Source organism: Grampus griseus, assembly GCF_964374135.1.
Source record: "Grampus griseus genome assembly, chromosome: 1".
Taxonomy (NCBI): Eukaryota; Metazoa; Chordata; class Mammalia; order Artiodactyla; family Delphinidae; genus Grampus; species Grampus griseus.
In genome coordinates, this window is record NC_139017.1 from 129,886,696 (window position 1) to 129,904,720 (window position 18,025).

The 18,025-nt window shown below is 33.8% G+C and overlaps 1 protein-coding gene across 1 annotated transcript in view; it reads right to left on the minus strand.

Moving 5' to 3' along the window:
- Positions 1 to 18,025, minus strand: part of ATG4C (autophagy related 4C cysteine peptidase) — an 86,836-nt gene that overhangs the window by 47,882 nt on the left and 20,929 nt on the right. Inside the window, exons 2-3 of the mRNA XM_082652951.1 lie at positions 16,741 to 16,879; positions 10,525 to 10,608 (exon numbers count right to left, since the gene is read on the minus strand). Of these exons, the coding sequence (XP_082509077.1) occupies positions 10,525 to 10,608; positions 16,741 to 16,816 (160 nt within the window). The 5' untranslated portion in view covers positions 16,817 to 16,879. The remainder of the gene's footprint in view (positions 1 to 10,524; positions 10,609 to 16,740; positions 16,880 to 18,025) is intronic.

Sequence of the window (18,025 nt, forward strand, 5' to 3'; positions counted from 1 at the left end):
CCGCAAAAAAAAAAAAAAAAAAAAAAAAAAGAATTTCAGAGACATGAAAAAAAATCTAACAGAAAGACTTATCAGAGATGCAAAAGGAGAGAACAAGAAGAATGGAGAAAAACTATAATTAAAAGTGGCTGAAATTTCTTCAGATTTTAAGAAATATATGATTCTGAGTAGAATAAAGTGAAATCCACATGAAAGACAAAGAGCTGATCTTAGAAGCAACCAGAGAGAAAAAACATAGAAATGAGAAAAAACATAGAAATGATAGCTTCAAAACACTAGAGAGACTATCTTGTCCTAAAGTGAGCAAAGATTTACTAAGCAGAACACAAAAAGTACTAACCATTTAAGAAGATAAAAAAGTTAACCAGACTATATTAAAACTAAGAACTATGCTCTTCAAAAGACAAACTGAGTGAATAAGTAACGGAGTAGGAGACAACATTTCCTATAGACATATCCAAAAAAGGATTCATATCCAGAATATATTAAGGAAACCTAGAGAGATAATCTAATAGAAGACATATTTAAATGGAAAAATATTTATGAAAATATGCTCAATTTCCTAAGTTAGACAAACGCAAATTAAAATAAAATGTGGCTCTAATAAACATGGAAAAATACCAAGTACTGGTGAGCTGAGAGCAAGCAGAATTTGCATACACACCTGGTAGAAATACAAATTGGCACAACTGTTTTATAAAACTATTTGGTAGTATACAGTGAGGCTGAACATATGAATACCCTATTACCCAGCAATTACATTCCCAGGTATACATACTGAATGAAAATCCATACACATGTTCATTCACCAAAGCACATGTACTAGAATATTCAAGCAGGGCTCTTAACGATTGCCAAAAATTGAAAACTATCCAAATGCCCACCAAGAGTAAAATGGATGAAGTGTGGCATATTCACACAATGCAATACTCAGAATAAAAAAATATCCAGCTCCCAACAAGGTAAATAACACAACGTCTGGCAATCAATCAAGCATGCAAATAGGCAGGAAAACACAAGCCAAAATGAGAATACTCAACCAAACAAAAGTGAACCCAAACTAACACAAATGCTAGAATTAGCAAACAAGTACATTGAAACAGGTATTACAATATTACATATGTTCAAAAAGATAAGTAGAAGATTAAGTAAGGAAGGAAGATAAGTAAGGAAGATTTTTTTTTAATGGAACTTTCAGATATATAAACTACAATGTCCAGGATGAAAAATATACTGACTAGGATTTATGGCAGATTAGACATTGCTGAGGAAAAGATCAAAAGATTAGTGAACTTGAAGATACAGCAATAGGAACTATCCAAATTAAAACGCAGAGAGGAAAAAGAATCTTTTTAAAAAATAAAAGCACATCCGTGAGATGTGGCACAATTTCATTCATGCTAATATATGTTCAATTGGAGACCCAGAAGGAGAGGGAAGAGAGGGGAAGACAGAAAAAATATCTGAAGACAAAATGGCTGAAAAAATTCAAAATTGGTGAAAACTATGAAACAACAGATTCAAGAAATTCAACAAAATCCAAGCACAAGAAACATGAAGAAAACTATACTTCACATCATAATCAAATTGTTCCAAACTAGTGATAAAAAAAAAAAATCTTAAAAGTAGTCAAGAAAAAAAAGCCACATTATGTACACAGAAAGATAAGGATGACCTCAGATTTCTCCCTGGAAACAAAATAAACAAAAAGATAGCAGGGCAACATCTTTAAAGCTACTGAAAGAAAAAAAATAATCAACCCAAAATTCTATACCCAGCAAAAATATCTTTCAAAAATGAAAGCAAAACCCTTTTTCAGAGACACAGAAGCTGAAGGAGTATATCACCAGCACACCTTGCACTATAAGAAATGTTAAAATAAGTCTTTCAAGCAGGAAAATAATGGATTTTAGCAGATGGAAATATGGATTCACACAAAGGAATGAAGAACACCAAAAATGATAACTATATGAGCAAGTATATTATTTTTCTTATTACTTAAATCTCTTTAAGTAATTGACTTAAGTAATTGACATTGACTGTTTAAACAAAAATAATAACAATGTATTATGGCATGTATAAGATACAAATAAATAAAATGTATGACACCAGTAGCATAAAGACCAGGAGGAGGGAAGTGAAGTACACTACTCTAAGGTTCTTATACTATATGTGAGCTGGTATAATATCATTGAAGGTAGACTGTGATAAGTTAAAGATATACCCTAAAACCTTAAAGTAACCCAGTAAAATAACACAATAAAAAGTTACAGCTAATCAGCCAACAAAGAGATAAAATAGAAATCAAAAAATATTCAATCTGAAAGAAGGTAGAAAAAGAGGAAAAGGGAACAAAGAGCAGATTTAACAAATAGAAACCAAATAGTGAGATAACAGACAAACCTAACTATATCAATAATCATATAAAATGTGAATACAGGCATACCTTGTTTTTGTTCTTCACTTTATTGTGCTTTGCAAATACTGCGTTTTTTACAAATTGAAGGTTTGTGGTAACCCTGTGTTGTCAGATGATGATTAGCATTTTTTAGCCATAAAGTATTTTTTAATTAAGGTACATATATTATTTTTTTAGACATAATGCTATTGTATACTTAATAGACTATAATACAATATAAACATAACTTTGATATGTACTGGGAAACCAAAAAATTTGTGCAACTTACTTTATTGAAATCTTTGCTTTATTGCAGTGGTCTGAAACCAAACCCACACTATCTCCGAGGTTTGCCTGTAGTCTAAACAACTTAATTAAAAGGCAGAGATTATCAGATTGTATAAAAAAGCAAGACCCAGCAATTTACTTCCTACAGGAAACAAACTTTAAATATAAAGAAAATAGATTAAGTGTAAAAGAACATAAAAAGATATACCATATAACCCTAAGCAAAAGAAAGCTTAATATCAGACAAAGTAGATTTCAGACCAAAAAAATATCACCAGGAATAAAGAAGGGTTTTATAATTATAAAGGGGTCAATTCATTAACTGACCATAACAACTCTAAATGTTAATGTACCCAATAACAAAGCTTCAAAATTGAAGAAGCAAAAACTGATAGAATTGCAAGGAGAAATAAACAAATCCACAATTATAGTCAGAGATGTCAATATCCCTCTCATAAAAATTGGTAGAACAAGTAGGACAGAGCAAGAATAGAGAAGACTTGAACTCAACCAACTTGACCTAACTGCCCTTATAGAACATTCCAGTAACAATACATATTCTTCTCAAGCACACAAAGAACATTTACCAAGTTATACCATATTTAGACCATAAAGCAAGTCTCAATAACTTCAAAGAGATTAAAGTCATAAAAATATTTTCTCTGACCACAATGGAATTAAATTAAAAATCAATAACAGAACGAGATCTGGAAATTTTCCAAATTAAGTAATATACCTATAAATAATTGATTGCATCCTGCACACCCTTTCTTACTAAATGGCAAAAGTCATGTTTCAAAAAATTCCAAATTGTGGGATCTTATTTCCACAACATTTGGGCATAATCTTGGCAACATGTGGAATAACGAAGATCCCTGAAAATAGTAAAGATAGTACAAGAACCAAGAGCACGCAAAGGAAGACCCCTTGATACCTTACTTTCATGCCCTTTATGTCCTATAAAAACATCCCTAGGCAAAGCTCCACCCTGGGCTGGTTTCAGTGCAGAAAAAACTTTTATTATTTTCTAGCCTCTGCGCTACCCTCTCTACTTCTTAAAAAGCTTTTTTTCCCCCTTTTTTCCACGCACTATTTTGGGGTTTTTTTGTCCATAGCTTAGAATCATTGTCTATAGATGCTCCTCAGCCCCAAAATTAGGAAGGAGAGAGCCTTATCTCTGTTATTCATGTTAAATCCTTTGGGTCCCTAAGACAGAATTGGTATACTAGAGATAACCACAGATACAGTTTTTCCTTAATGGTCTCTGGGCCCATCATGTCCTGAACCACCTAAGAGAAAATCTGGTGGAGATTGACCAATGCACAGTAAATCTAAAAAGCTGTGAGTACATAATGACACACAGAGAGAAAAGGTTAGCATTAAAATATTTCAAATGCGATAAACAGAATATTATATTTCTGTTGAAGCTATAAAGAAAGTCATGACAAAACAGGGCAATAACCTTAGGACAAGTGTTATGAAATAGAAATTCACCAAAGTCATACCATAATTATAGGATTAATAAACCTTTACATAATATGGGTTTGTATACCCACAATAGGAGAAATAATAAAGAAAATTAGCCCCCCATAATCAATAGACCTTTATGTCATATATTTCAAAAGTTTTAAAACTTCATTAACAACAAAAAAAATCCTTAATACGTGACTTCCACCATGTCATAATCCCTTTGTTTTTCTGAACAAATATTCTAATTCCCTTTTACCTTATCTTGATTATTATGACTCCTGTTATTTTCAAAATGTATATTTAAATCTCTTTTCAAATGTGTATTTGATCTTATTCAGTGTTATTTATCCTGTTTTCAGAATTATACTTGACTCACTAAAATTTGTACGCTTTTAAGTACAAGGGCCTCCCCCTCTCTGAGGATACCAAAAAATTCCTAGAAAGGTGTAAGAAGGTGGTTTGGGGTTAACTCATTAGAAAAGAGAATCTATAAAGTGGATGATAAGAACAGAAATACGATATTCTTCCGGCTAATGATTCATTCCCTTCATTCTGCATGTAGATATTTTTAAACATGAAAAGTCGTATTTCAAAAACTTCTGAGAATACAGTCTTATTTCTACAAAAATACAAGAATGTACTATTACACACTATTTAAAAAGGCAAAGCCAAAGCAAACTAAATGTCTAACAATAGTAGAATGAATAATTTGTGGTAATTCATACAATGGAATATTATACAGCAGTAAAAATAAACTAGAACCTACACATAACATGGACAAATCTTTTTTTTTTTACATCTTTATTGGAGCATAATTGCTTTACAATGGTGTGTTAGTTTCTGCTTTATAACAAAGTGAATCAGTTATACATATACATATGTTCCCATATCTCTTCCCTCTTGCATCTCCCTCCCTCCCTCCCTCCCTATCCCACCCCTCTAGGTGGTCACAAAGCACCGAGCTGATCTCCCTGTGCTATGTGGCTGCTTCCCACTAGCTATCTATTTTACGTTTGGTAGTGTATATATGTCCATGCCACTCTCCCACTTTGTCACAGCTTACCCTTCCCCCTCCCCATATCCTCAAGTCCATTCTCTAGTAGGTCTGTGTCTTTATTCCTGAACACAGACAAATCTTAAAAACACAACCTTAAAAGCCATAAGCAAGGCACAGAAGCAAAACATAGTTCATTTTCATTTTCAAAAAGGTCAAAAATAGGAAACACTAAATTCCACCACTTTAGGATAGTAGAGTTTTTTGGCATGGGAAGGACTACAGTTGGATAGAAGCACAAGGAGATTAAAACTTATTCATAATGTTGTACTTCTCTTGTCTAATAAAATTTCATTACTATTCTTGAAAGTGTATACACAAGGCTTTTGCCTTCTCTGTATATGAGTAATTCATAATTTTAAAAATGTAAAGATTTTAAATAATATAAAATTATTAAAATAATAAAAATTCATATTCATAATAAAGAAAACAAAGAAGAAAAAGTCCTTCTTCCACTGGATTCTGCCATATCTGCAATATGTCTTATCATGGTACTAAGATAGGCACTTGTTACTATAGGAGAGGTAGATGAAAATTAAGACCAATATGCTGAGATTAGCAGAGTAGGAAGATGGACAGAACATGGGTCCTTGATGATGTCACACAGGCACTGATTAACCAACCTAGAGCCATTCCTATGTCAGGACTTCCGCTTGTGAATGATAATAAATACCCTTACTGCTTTTAAGCTATTTTGAAATGGACTTTCTGCTTATTTGATCCAATCACATCCTTTCTAATTTGGTCTCTGTTTATAAGAACCTATACTTCTGTTTTATCATGAATATCATAATGAAATTAATAATTTTGTAATTATTTGTTTAATGTCTCTCATCTACTGGACTGTAAGCTCCTTGAGTGTAAGTACTGTGCCTGCAATACTTTCAGCAGTAACTCCAGTGCCTGGCACGTAACAGGCTCTTAATAAATACTTTTGGAATGAATGAATAACCTTATTCATCTAATCCACTAGTAGCACGTACTTGTTTCCAATATTTTTTGTTATTTCAACAAATTTACAATAAACATCCTTGTACAAGTGTTCTACACATATACAGAGAACTTCTCTGGGGTAAATACTTAAAGGTAGAATTGCTAGATACTAAGTTTATATATTATCAATTTTTCTAAGTACTTTCAAATTCATGAAGAGGTTGTACCAAGTTGCCTCCCATCGGCAGTGTTTGAGTTCCTGTTTCTTCACAACCTTGCTAAAATTTGATACCATGAAGCTTTAAAATTTTTGCAAATTTGACAACAAAGAAACAGTATCTCATTTTAATTTGCACTCCCTTTATTACTGTGGTGAACATTTTCTTATGTTTGGCCACTCAAGTTTCTACTTTAAAAGCACCTGTTCATTTCCTTGGCTCATTTTTTTTTGAATTGTCCATGTTTTTCATATTATTTTGTAGTTTCGTATTATTTTGGAGACTAATCCTTTGTCCAAGATATAGATGAAGAGATAACAGATGGACAGATCTTCAATGTACGCACACATACACACACACAAACACACATACATATACCAATACAGAGAGAGAGAAAAAGAGAATGAGAGAGCATATACAAATATCTTCTCTCTCTGTCTTGTTTCTAAACTTTTTTATGGTGTCTTTCGTGATGCAGATTTTTAAATTTTTATTTGGTCAAATACATCAATATTTTCCTATATAGGCTGTGTTTTTATGTTTTATAAAAGCAGTTCTTCTCTACCCTGATATCATAACCAATAAATCTTTAAAAGAATACGCTTTGGGGAATTCCCTGGTGGCGCAGTGGTTAAGAATCCATCTGCTAATGCAGGGCACACAGGTTCAATCCCTGGTCTGGGAAGTTCCCACATGCCACGGAGCAACTAAGCCCATGTGCCACAACTACTGAGCCTGTGCTCTAGAGCCCACGAGCCACAATGCCGTGCCACAACTACTGAAACCCGCGTGCCCTAGAGCTCACGCGCCATAACTACTGAGCCCACGCACTGCAACTACTTAAGCCCGTGTGCGATAGGGTCTGCATACCACAGCTACTGAGCCTGCATGCTGCAACTACTGAAGCCTGTGCACCACAACAAGAGAAGCCACCGCAATGAGAAGCCCGCACACCACAACAAAGAGTAGTCCCTGCTCGTCGCAACTCGAGAAACCCCGTGCATCGCAATGAAGACCCAATATAGCCAAATAAATAGAATACACTTTGGCTTTCATGCATAACAAAGAGCCACACTCAGTAAATGCAGGTGAGCTGCTGTTAATTTTACTGCTTTTACTTTTCTATCCTTACCACTCCAGTGAAACTGATCTCTCAAAAGTCATCAGCAATTTCTCATTGACAAATCCTACAGCCTCTAATCAGGTTTTTTCCTGCTTAACCTCTTTTGAGCATTAGGCACTTTGTCCCAACTTTTCTCCTGAAAATCTCTTTCCTTCAGTCTCTATGATAAAATACTATCATGGGTTTTGTCCTATATATTGCCTACTCCTTCTCAATTTCATTCACTGATTCTTCTTCATCAGTAGATCCTTAAAGATGAATATTCTCCACCTATACTTGCCATCAATGTGACCTTATTCATTAGCCTCAAATGAAACTGAAAATAACTAGCCAACCAATTCTAAACCACCTACTTCATTCAGACTGTTTACTTCTGAACGGCCTACTTCAAACACTACATGTCCCTGCAAAATCCATGCTTCCTCTAGTATATCACATTTGGTTACTAACACTACCTATAATCCAAGATAGTAGTCTTTAAGTATTCTTTATCTTCTCTCTCTCATGACCTCAAATCCAATCATTTGTCAGATGCTATGGTGTCTACCTTAAAATATCTCAAGTCAATCCTCTCCATTTCCACTGCCCTATATCAGAGTCATCGTATCTTGCCTGATAACTGACTTCCAATGGTTCTTCTACATTGCTATCAGTTATTTTTCTAAAGCATGCATTTAGTTATGATTATCATATGCTCCTTCTGGGCAAGATCAATGTCCTAGCTAGCATGTTCTCAATACATGATCACTGAAAATAATTAAATGAATTCTGGTATTTTGTTGTTCAAAAACCTAGGATAATAATAACCATTGTAGTTAAGAAGCTGGGTACACCACCCCCTATCTCTCTGATAACTTAGAAAATTTGCTTGAACCAAAAATTCTGTGACATGTAGAAGTTCAAGCTAGCCCCCCCAGATTTCTGTTAATTCTACACAGCTTAAACTCTCTTGGTTCCTCCCCTCCCTCTTCTAACTCCTACAATGATATGAGATGCCTTCTTCATTCCAGATGCCAAATCCACCCCCTTTCCAAAAGAACTTTTCCTACACCAAGCATTTCATAAACTTACCTGACTTTACTGAAGACCAGAGCACATCAAGGAAACTTCTCAGTGGACATGCAGAATCCAACCATCTTTCTGGCTCGCTCTCCTTTCTCCCTCCCGAGCCCCATACCCTTGTCTTTCCCTGTATCCCGACTCTTAGTCCAAAACAAAACAGTCTTCTATTTGTCTCATTTGTATCTCCTATATCATTTACTTTTCATCTCTTGAGTTGAGGACCCCCAAGAATCCATTTACTGCTCAAAGTATTTCTTCCAAAAAATATATAATGCTATCCTTAAAAAGAATTCTAATAACTTTTTCTCACATTCCTTTTATCATGAATAATAATATCATTTAGAATGCTTACATGTACGAGGCATATCACTAAACGCCTACGAAATAGGTATCATTAATACTTAGGGAAATTACATAACTTGCCAAAAATAACAACTAATCAGCAAAAAGAACCAAAATTCAAACCCACATATGTCTCATCCCAAAGCCCATACTCTCCTCTGCCTGTAAACAAATGACCTAACTCTTCAGCACAGCATTCAAGATGCTCCTCCATAATTTGATCCTTTTCATAATTCTCTCCCACCATAGTTACACTGGACACTTCTGTTTCCTATATATACTGTCTAACATCTCAGTGCTATTGCTTTCATCATGCCATTCTATTTACCTAAAATGCATGCCTTCTTTATCCATCAACTTCCTACTCATCTTTCAAGAATACTGTGAGGACTCAATGAGTTAATACATGTAAACTACTTAAAAATCCTGTCTGGCATATTATAAATACTCAATAAATGTCAGCTGTTACTATTACAAACCATTTAGGCTTTAGACAATTGCTGATGTGACCAAAAAAGATCAACCAAAAAATGAATACAAGCCTTGATAATCACATACTGTCACATACATTCTTCCCCTCTCCTCTCTCTCACACACACACAAACACACACAAAACACACACACTCATACATACAAAATACCAAGCAAAGACATATAGTACAAAGAATGCCAGTATTAAAATGAAACATAGTCTTGGTTTAAAATTCAACTCTGTCATCTAATACCTGTGTGATTTTGGACAAATTATTTAACTTCTCTAAACTCTGGCTTTCAAACACATAGGATAGGGACACTTAAATCTACCTTGTAGGCTTGTTGTGAGAATTAAAGACATTTCCCAAAGAGTTTAGCATGATGCTTGACACATAGTAGGCACTCAATAGGGGACATAAATTATTAAAAGAAAATATATGATAATTATAGAAAGGATGAATATATATGAAAATTCAGAAACATCAAATACAGTAAATAATTCCAGAAATTGGAGCATCCTTAAGAATTGTAAAACTTACCATTTTTTACGTTAACTAACGTGATACTTTAAGTTATTATCATATACTTTAAAATTATCATCAGAGAACTTGATAAAGAATATTAAGATATTGATTCAAATAATATTTACTTAGCACTCATATGGTAAGTCCAAAATTATGAGGGATATAACAAATGGTGTATGACGGTATGAACTTTATTTTCAAGGAATTCACAAGAAACCCAAACCATATGGCAGTATTTTATGTGTTACATAAAATACAGGTTTTTAAAAGATATATTCCAAAACATAGGCATAAAAAGTAGAATGGCGGTTGCCAGGGGCTGAAGGGAAGGGAGGAATGAGGAGTTATTGTTTAATGGGTACAGAATTTCAGTGTTACAAGATGAAGAGTTCTACAGATGAATGGTGATGATGGTAGCACAACATTATGAATGTATTTAATACCACTGAACCGTACACTTAAAAATGACTAAGATGGTAAATTTTGATATGTGTATTTTACCACAATAAAAATAACTGGAAGTAAAAAACAAAAAGAAATATGTCAGAAGTAGGTTAATCTGGAAATAAAATAATGAAAACAATTACACAATGAATTTCTACAAAGATTTTTAAATGGATTACAAATTTAGCACTTACCTTCATATTTAAAATGGTAACACTTTCCAAGCAATAATACAGGGGAATTTCTACTAAAATATGTCTTTGTTTTCAACACCCAACCTAAATGAGAAAAAGAGAAAAACAGTTTTGCAATTAAAGGATTTCAGACTAAAAGTTCAGCAGCATTTTCTTTTATTTAATTTCAAATCACCAATTCTCAATTATGGATGTGCATTTTTTACAAGTGTAGCAAAAGTATTTTGACAATGAACTGAAAATACAGGCCACTTATGCTACTTTCAAATAAAGCAAAGTATTTTAACCACATTCTGCCCACTTAAAGAACATGGCAGAGAAAAAATTTTAGTTTTAATTTATTTTCAAACAGATCACAATGTTCTTATGGTATAAAAATTAAAAGGTACAAATTCTACTCCAGTTTCCCTGACACCAACCTTTTTTCCCAAAGGCAACAAATTTTACCAATTTCTTATATCTTCTTCCATTTTAGATATTTTAAAGGTTTAAAGTATTTGAATATTCCAGTGAAGTAATTTAGGGAAAAGATCACAGTACACTAATGCTTATGATAAAAGTGGATCTCTGAAGTTTCCTAGGGAAATCTGTTTTTACTCCATCATTTCAGCCAAATGAGGATTTCTGAAAGTGATGTATAAAGCTTTCAGACATTTTCATCTCAATTTTCCACCTTCCAATCCCCAATCCTCAACTCTTAGTTGCAAACTCTAATTCTTCCAATTTTCCTCCTATTAAACTGTCTATATCTAAAAGGAACTATCCTTTTGGTTTTTTACAATGCCATTAATAGTTCTCAATTTCCTAAGAAAAGCACTTGTCCATTACATTCCTGAATATTCCTAAGTGTATGAAATTTCTGAGTGCTAATGGCAGACTTAAAAGCAGCTCCTAAAATGCAAGTACATATAAATAAAAAGAATCTGAAATTGGGAGTTAAGAGACTTAGGTCTAGTCTTAAGCAGGCCAACATTTATATTTAACAGAGTTGTTACAAAATTTTAAATGAGTGATTTTTATGAAAGTGCTCCCTTAAGTACTATAATACAAATAACCATAAAGAACAAGTAAATTAAAATATGTATTTATAATAAAAATCATGCAAGTATCTGAGTTTGGTAGTGAAAAATAAAGAATGGAGGGACTTCCCCGGTACTGCAGTGGTTAAGAATCTGCCTGCCAATGCAGGGGACACAAGTTTGATCCCTGGTCCAGGAAGATCCCACATGCTGTGCAGCAACTAAGCATGTGCACCACAACTACTGAGCCTGTGCTCCAGAGCCCGCGAGCCACAAAACTGAGCCCGCGTGCCACAACTACTGAAGCCCGCGCACCCTGGAGCCTGCGCACTGCAACTACTGAGCCCACATGCCACAACTACTGAAGCCCGCATGCTCTAGGGCTCGCGTGCCACAACTACTGAGCCTGCATGCTGCAACTACTGAAGCCTAGAGCCCGTGCTCCACACCAAGAGAAGCCACTGCAAGTGAGAAGCCCAAGCACCACAATGAAGACCCAACACAGCCGAAAAAAAAAGAAAGAATGGAAAGTCAAATACAGTAATCAGGCTTTGGATTACTGCAATACTCCCCCAAAATGGCTTATCTGTAATCAGTTTTTCCCCACTCTAGCATATGCCACATATCCCTGCCAAATTAATCTCCCTGTGGCTCAGCTTTGATTAGGTAACTTGTCTGCTCAAAAACCATCCTCAATGATTCATTACCTAACAGATTTATAATGAACTTCTCTGTGATACTAAAGACTTTCCACAATATGATACAAATTACCTTTACAGCCATCTTTTCCACTACTTCTCATCTATACTCAAAGTGGGCTTTACTATTTGGTTCATACTATTCCATAACAAAAATATCCTCCCCAATATCAGCCCATTTAAATCCACTTAAATCTTCTTCTTCTGACTCAAACACACACTTCTAAGACATCTTTTCCTTTTCCCACCTATCTCTCATTCTCTTCTCTGAACTCCAATGGGAAAATAGTATTTACTTACCATCTATTTTACACTAGGAACTAAGCTAGGTGCTTTACAGACATTGTTTCATAGGAGTATTATTAGTACCATAGGAGTATTTTTAGTACCATACGAGAATGATTCTAATCCCCAAAATGATAACAATCCCCTCTCCCCAAAAGGCAGTATTTCCAAAGCAAATCCTAAGAACTTCATAAAAACAACCTCAAAAACTAACAAACAAAAAACCTTTAAGGAGGAACTTCTCTCTTTCTCCCTATGCTTTACCCTCTACCTGTATACCCTCTTACCAGTCACCAGTCCTTCCGAAAGAAAAGAAAGGTGAATCTGACAAGTCAGAGCCTGAGGCTCTACAACGATCTACATTTTACACGAGCAATGAGTTATAGTGCACACAGCAGGCAGAAGTTGTCTCTTAATGGCTAGGCTAGAATTGACATAGCTTCATTTCTAACTCATTCTATTGGTTGATATGAGACACAAGCCAGCCCAGATTCATATGAGAAAAGAGACAACACAAGATGTGATTCACTGAGGACCGTCTTTGGAGCCTAGCTACCATAAACAAAATGTTACCAAAAAACCGATAGTCCATTAAGTTAGCAATCTGAAAATCACAAGTCAGGCTTTAAAAGATGCAAACAAGCCAAAGAGCATAGAAATAGTAGAGATAATAATGATTTTCTGGAGGAACAGAAACACCCAGAAGGATGATTTACTTCTTAATATTTTAAAAAGGAAATCAAGTTTACATACCTCATAAAGACATGTAAATGTGGGGGGGGGGAAGCAAAAATGAAACATTTTTGAAAAGAAAGTAAGGTCCAGTTTTGTTAAGTGCTATGCCATTTCTAGTTCCATCTTTATATAATAATATTGACATTGATAAAAAGTATTCCTAAATTATGTTCAGTGTATTCAGAGAACAGCAAGAATAGGGAGCAAGGGAGGCTGGGTTTGAATACAAGTTTCAAGACTTACCTAGATATATGACCTTGAGTATGTCACCTAATCTCAGTTTTCTAATTTGCAAAAAAAGAATACCTTAGAAACATATTAGATTTAAATCTCAGAAAGATATCTAACTCAGAAAGATGAAATTTAAATGAGAAGGTACATAAACTACAACATACTAGTGGGTGCTCAATCGATTTTAATCCTTCTTAAACCATCCATACTACACAGACTCTAAACAATGAAAATACATTCAACATTTTAGAATAATTTTCACCAATAAAAATAAAACTAAAATACTACTCTATAACTTAAAACTATCTAGAACATGTAGTTACCCTGAACAATCTGTTCTTCAGAGATTAGGGATTACCATAATCTTATGATGTCCACTTAAATATCTAGATAGGGAAAGCTACACATATGTAAATAATAGGTTAAATAACAATTCCTAGGTCACTACTGAAATGTGTTGAGTACCTGTATGACAATGTTCAGACCTTATAAATGAAATCTTCACCACATAACCTATCCATCAGATTAAATGGTTGAAAAAGAACATAAGCCTCTGTTTGCAGATGACATGATTTACACACAGAAAATCCTAAAGAATCCAAAAAAATTATTAGAATAAAAGAGATTATCAAGTTTACAAGATACAAGATCAAATCACAAAAATCAATTGTATTTCTATATACTAGCAATGAAGAGTCTAAATGAAATGAAGAAAATTCATTTTAAAATAGCATTGAAAAGAATAAAATACTTAGGAATAACTTTAACAAAAGAAGTGCCAAGACTTGCACACAGAAAACTACAAAACATCATTGAAAGAAATTAAAGACCTAAATAAATGGAAAGACATCCCATGTCCATGGATTGGAAGACTTAATATGGCAATACTCTGTTAATATGCCAATACTCTGAAAATTGATCTACAGATTTCACTAAAATCTATATAAAAATCCCAGCTGGATTTCTTGCAGAAATTGATGAGGATCAAAAATTCATATGGAAAATGCATGGAATCCAGAACAGTCAAACAATCTTGGAAAAGAAGAACAAAGTTGGAGGAATCATACTTTCCAATTTCAAATTTTACAAACAGCTAAAGTAATCAAGAGAATGTTCTACTAGCATAAGAACAAACATACAGATTAATGGAATAGAATTGAGAGTCCAGAAATCAATCCTTACATCTATGGTCAACTGATTTCGGATAACTGTGGCAAGACCAGTCAATGGAAAAAGAATATTCTTTTAAACAAATGGTGCTGAGACCAGATAGCCACATACAAAGAATAACGTGGAACCTCTACCTCACATCATATGCAAAAATTAACCTGAAATGGATCAAAGACCTAAATATAAGAGCTAAAAAGATAAAAACTCTTTAAAGAATAGGTGCAAATCTTCATGACCTTGATTTAAGCAACAGTTTCGTAAATACAACATCAAAAGCACAAGCAACAAAGGGAAAAAAAATAGGTAAACTGGACCTCATCAAAAAGTAAAAGTTTTATGCTTTAATGGACACTATGAAGAAAGTGAAAAGACAATCCAAGAATGGGAGAAAATATTTGCAAATCATATATCTGCTGAGGGATTTTTATCTAGAATATATAAAGAACTCTTACAACTCGATAATAAAAAGACAACCCAATTTTAAAACATGCAAAAGATTTGAATGGACATTTCTTGAAAGAATATATACAAATTACTAATAAATACATAAAAAGAAGATTAACTTCATATGTTCATCAGGGAAATGCAAATCAAACTCACAGTGAGATACTTCACACTCCCTAGAATGGGTCTAATTAAAAAGATAGATATTAACAAGTATTGCTGACGATGTGGAGAAATTCAAACCCTCAAACATTTCTGGTAGGAATGTATAATGGTGCAAACAGTTTGGAAAACAGTTTAGTAGTTCCTTAAAAAGTTAAACTTAGGGTAAACATATGATCCAGCAATTCTACTCCTAGGTATATACTCAAGAGAACTGAAAACATATGTTTACACAAAAACTTGTATACAATATTAATAGCAGCATTATTCATATAGCCAAAAAGTGGAAACCACCCAAACATCTATCAACTAATGAGTGGGTAAAGAAAATGTGATATATCCATACAATGAAATATTATTCAGCCGTATAAGAGAATGAAGTACTGATATATACAGGCTACAACATGAATTAACTTTCAAAACGTTATGTCAAGTGAAAGGAGTCAAAAACAAAAGGCCACAAGTTATATGATACCATTTATATGAAATGTCCAGAATAGGCAAATCCAGAGAGGCAAAAAGTAGACTGGTGGATGCCAGGGATTGGAGAGAGGTGGGGAGGAATAGGGAGTAGTTGCTAATGGGTACAAGGTAGCCTTTGGGGGTGATGAAAATGTTCTGGAATTAGATAGTGATGATGCTTGTACATTCCTGTGAGTGTACTAAAAACCACTGAATCATACACTTTAAAAAGGTAAATTTTAGTAGTATATGATTTAAATCTCAATTTTTCAAAAAATTAATGTCTATAATCTTCAAAATACAATGTCAAGTTATTATCAAGTTTTAACTGCCTAAATAGCTAGCTGGCCATGACTTCCAGTGAACCAGGAACCAACAGCCAATTGTGTTTTACTTGAATTTACACTGTTAAGGGGTTTTACTAAATTTTATCATTCCTATCTTATGGATATGAACTTCTTCCGGTTGAAACTGGTTCTGCTGAGTATTTCTCCATCTTTGAAGGATTTTTCATCTCCAATTTGTTTCTAGTCTTAAGTGGGCTTCAAAACCACCATATGATCCTTATTGGATTTGTATGCAAATCAAGAGTAACTAAGTTATAGAAATAAGGATCTGAGTGTGTTCCTAGAAGAAAGTCATACGCATCAGCATGTGAACTTCAAATGGTCTGCTTTGTGCGTTCAGAGGTCTATTTTGCTTGCTTCCTGGTTCATACATGAGGTTGCCTGATGCTGAGTCTGAAAACCTGAGGTATTATCATCACCTGAATAAATTCTATCTTCTTTGGAATTTTCTTTTTTAAAGGACCACATGATATGCCTGAGTTTCTAAGTAATGTTTATGATGGTATTTGGCTCTTTCTTCAGGTAGTATTCTTATCTACATTCCTTACAGAAATATTTCATTCAAAGAGAATCTCAACAATTGTCAGTGACTTAATACAGGAGATAATACATGTCTTCAAATATTTCTTTGGATTTATACAATTTTCAAATCTTGATACTTACTATATTTCATGTTGTTCCAAGCAGATATAAATTTAGTTTTCAGCTTGTCAACTTCATCTGTTCCTGTGGCCTCCATATTCAGATTCTAAAGAAAAAGCCATCACTTGATTGCATTCTTCTGTAAGTTTAGACTTTTGTTCTGACATAAAGAAAAGAAGTTAAAGAAAAATAAGTAATGAGTACGTATTATATGGTGCACTATCTGCTAAAGTTACTTAAGTGATTAAATACAACTTGAATTGGAAATGAGCAAACCAATTTTTCATTTTACAGAATAGAATACAATATACTCTATAAATATTTTAATTACAAAATATATTTTATTGTTGCATATTTTATATACAACAATAAAAATTATCACACAAAACCAAACAATAAACTCCCCCAGACACTCACAATTAAGAACAATAACTTAGTAACACAAGTCAGTTTTGATGAGACTATTCAAGACTTGTTTCATTTGTAATCAGAGAGTGTGATTTGAAATCATGTAAGTGGCAATTATCTTCAGAATGGAGGCTTCCACTTATATTGATTAAGTCACTACTTTCATATAAAGCCTAGTTTTTTTTTTTAATTAAGGCATTTCCTATATTTCCAATACATCCTTGCTTCCTACTGCAGCACTTTTTAAAAAATCAAATGGCTTAAATTTACAAGACAATGTTTTCTTACTTTAAAATAAGAATAAATGTAGCTTATAAGTATTTAACTTACTTGAGGGAAAACTGAGATACGTGATATGTAATCTGAAAGACGAACAAATTATAACTGAAAATGTTTGAGCTTATTTGAAATAATTCACAAACAGTTTTCTTTTCAAGAAAAGGATGCTACACAGAACATTACCCTTTCAGGGTTATAAATATCAACTCAAAGGTATTGATACATTTGTTTCTCTGACAATAGGCATTCCATTTTATAATATGTATTAGAAGCTACTAATTATACATTATAACTGTGACAGATGAAAGCATGGTTCACTGGAAGAATTTAAAAAGCCAATGCAACTAAGAACAGAATCCAAAAAAGTGGCATGAGATGTGGCTATTGGGTTAGACAGTGGCCAGAGCACACAGGGCCTTGTAGACCATGTTAAGGGTTTTGTTCTTTATCCAAAGAGCAACTGGTTCCAAACAGGAATATCAGATTTTGTGGGTTTGTTTGGTTTTTTTGACTCCAACACAGAGAACAGATTGAAAAGGGACAAGAGTAAAGGGTGAAAGTTTACTACTATTGTACAGAATGAGGAGAGAGATGGTAGCTTGGACTAGAGCAGTGGAGA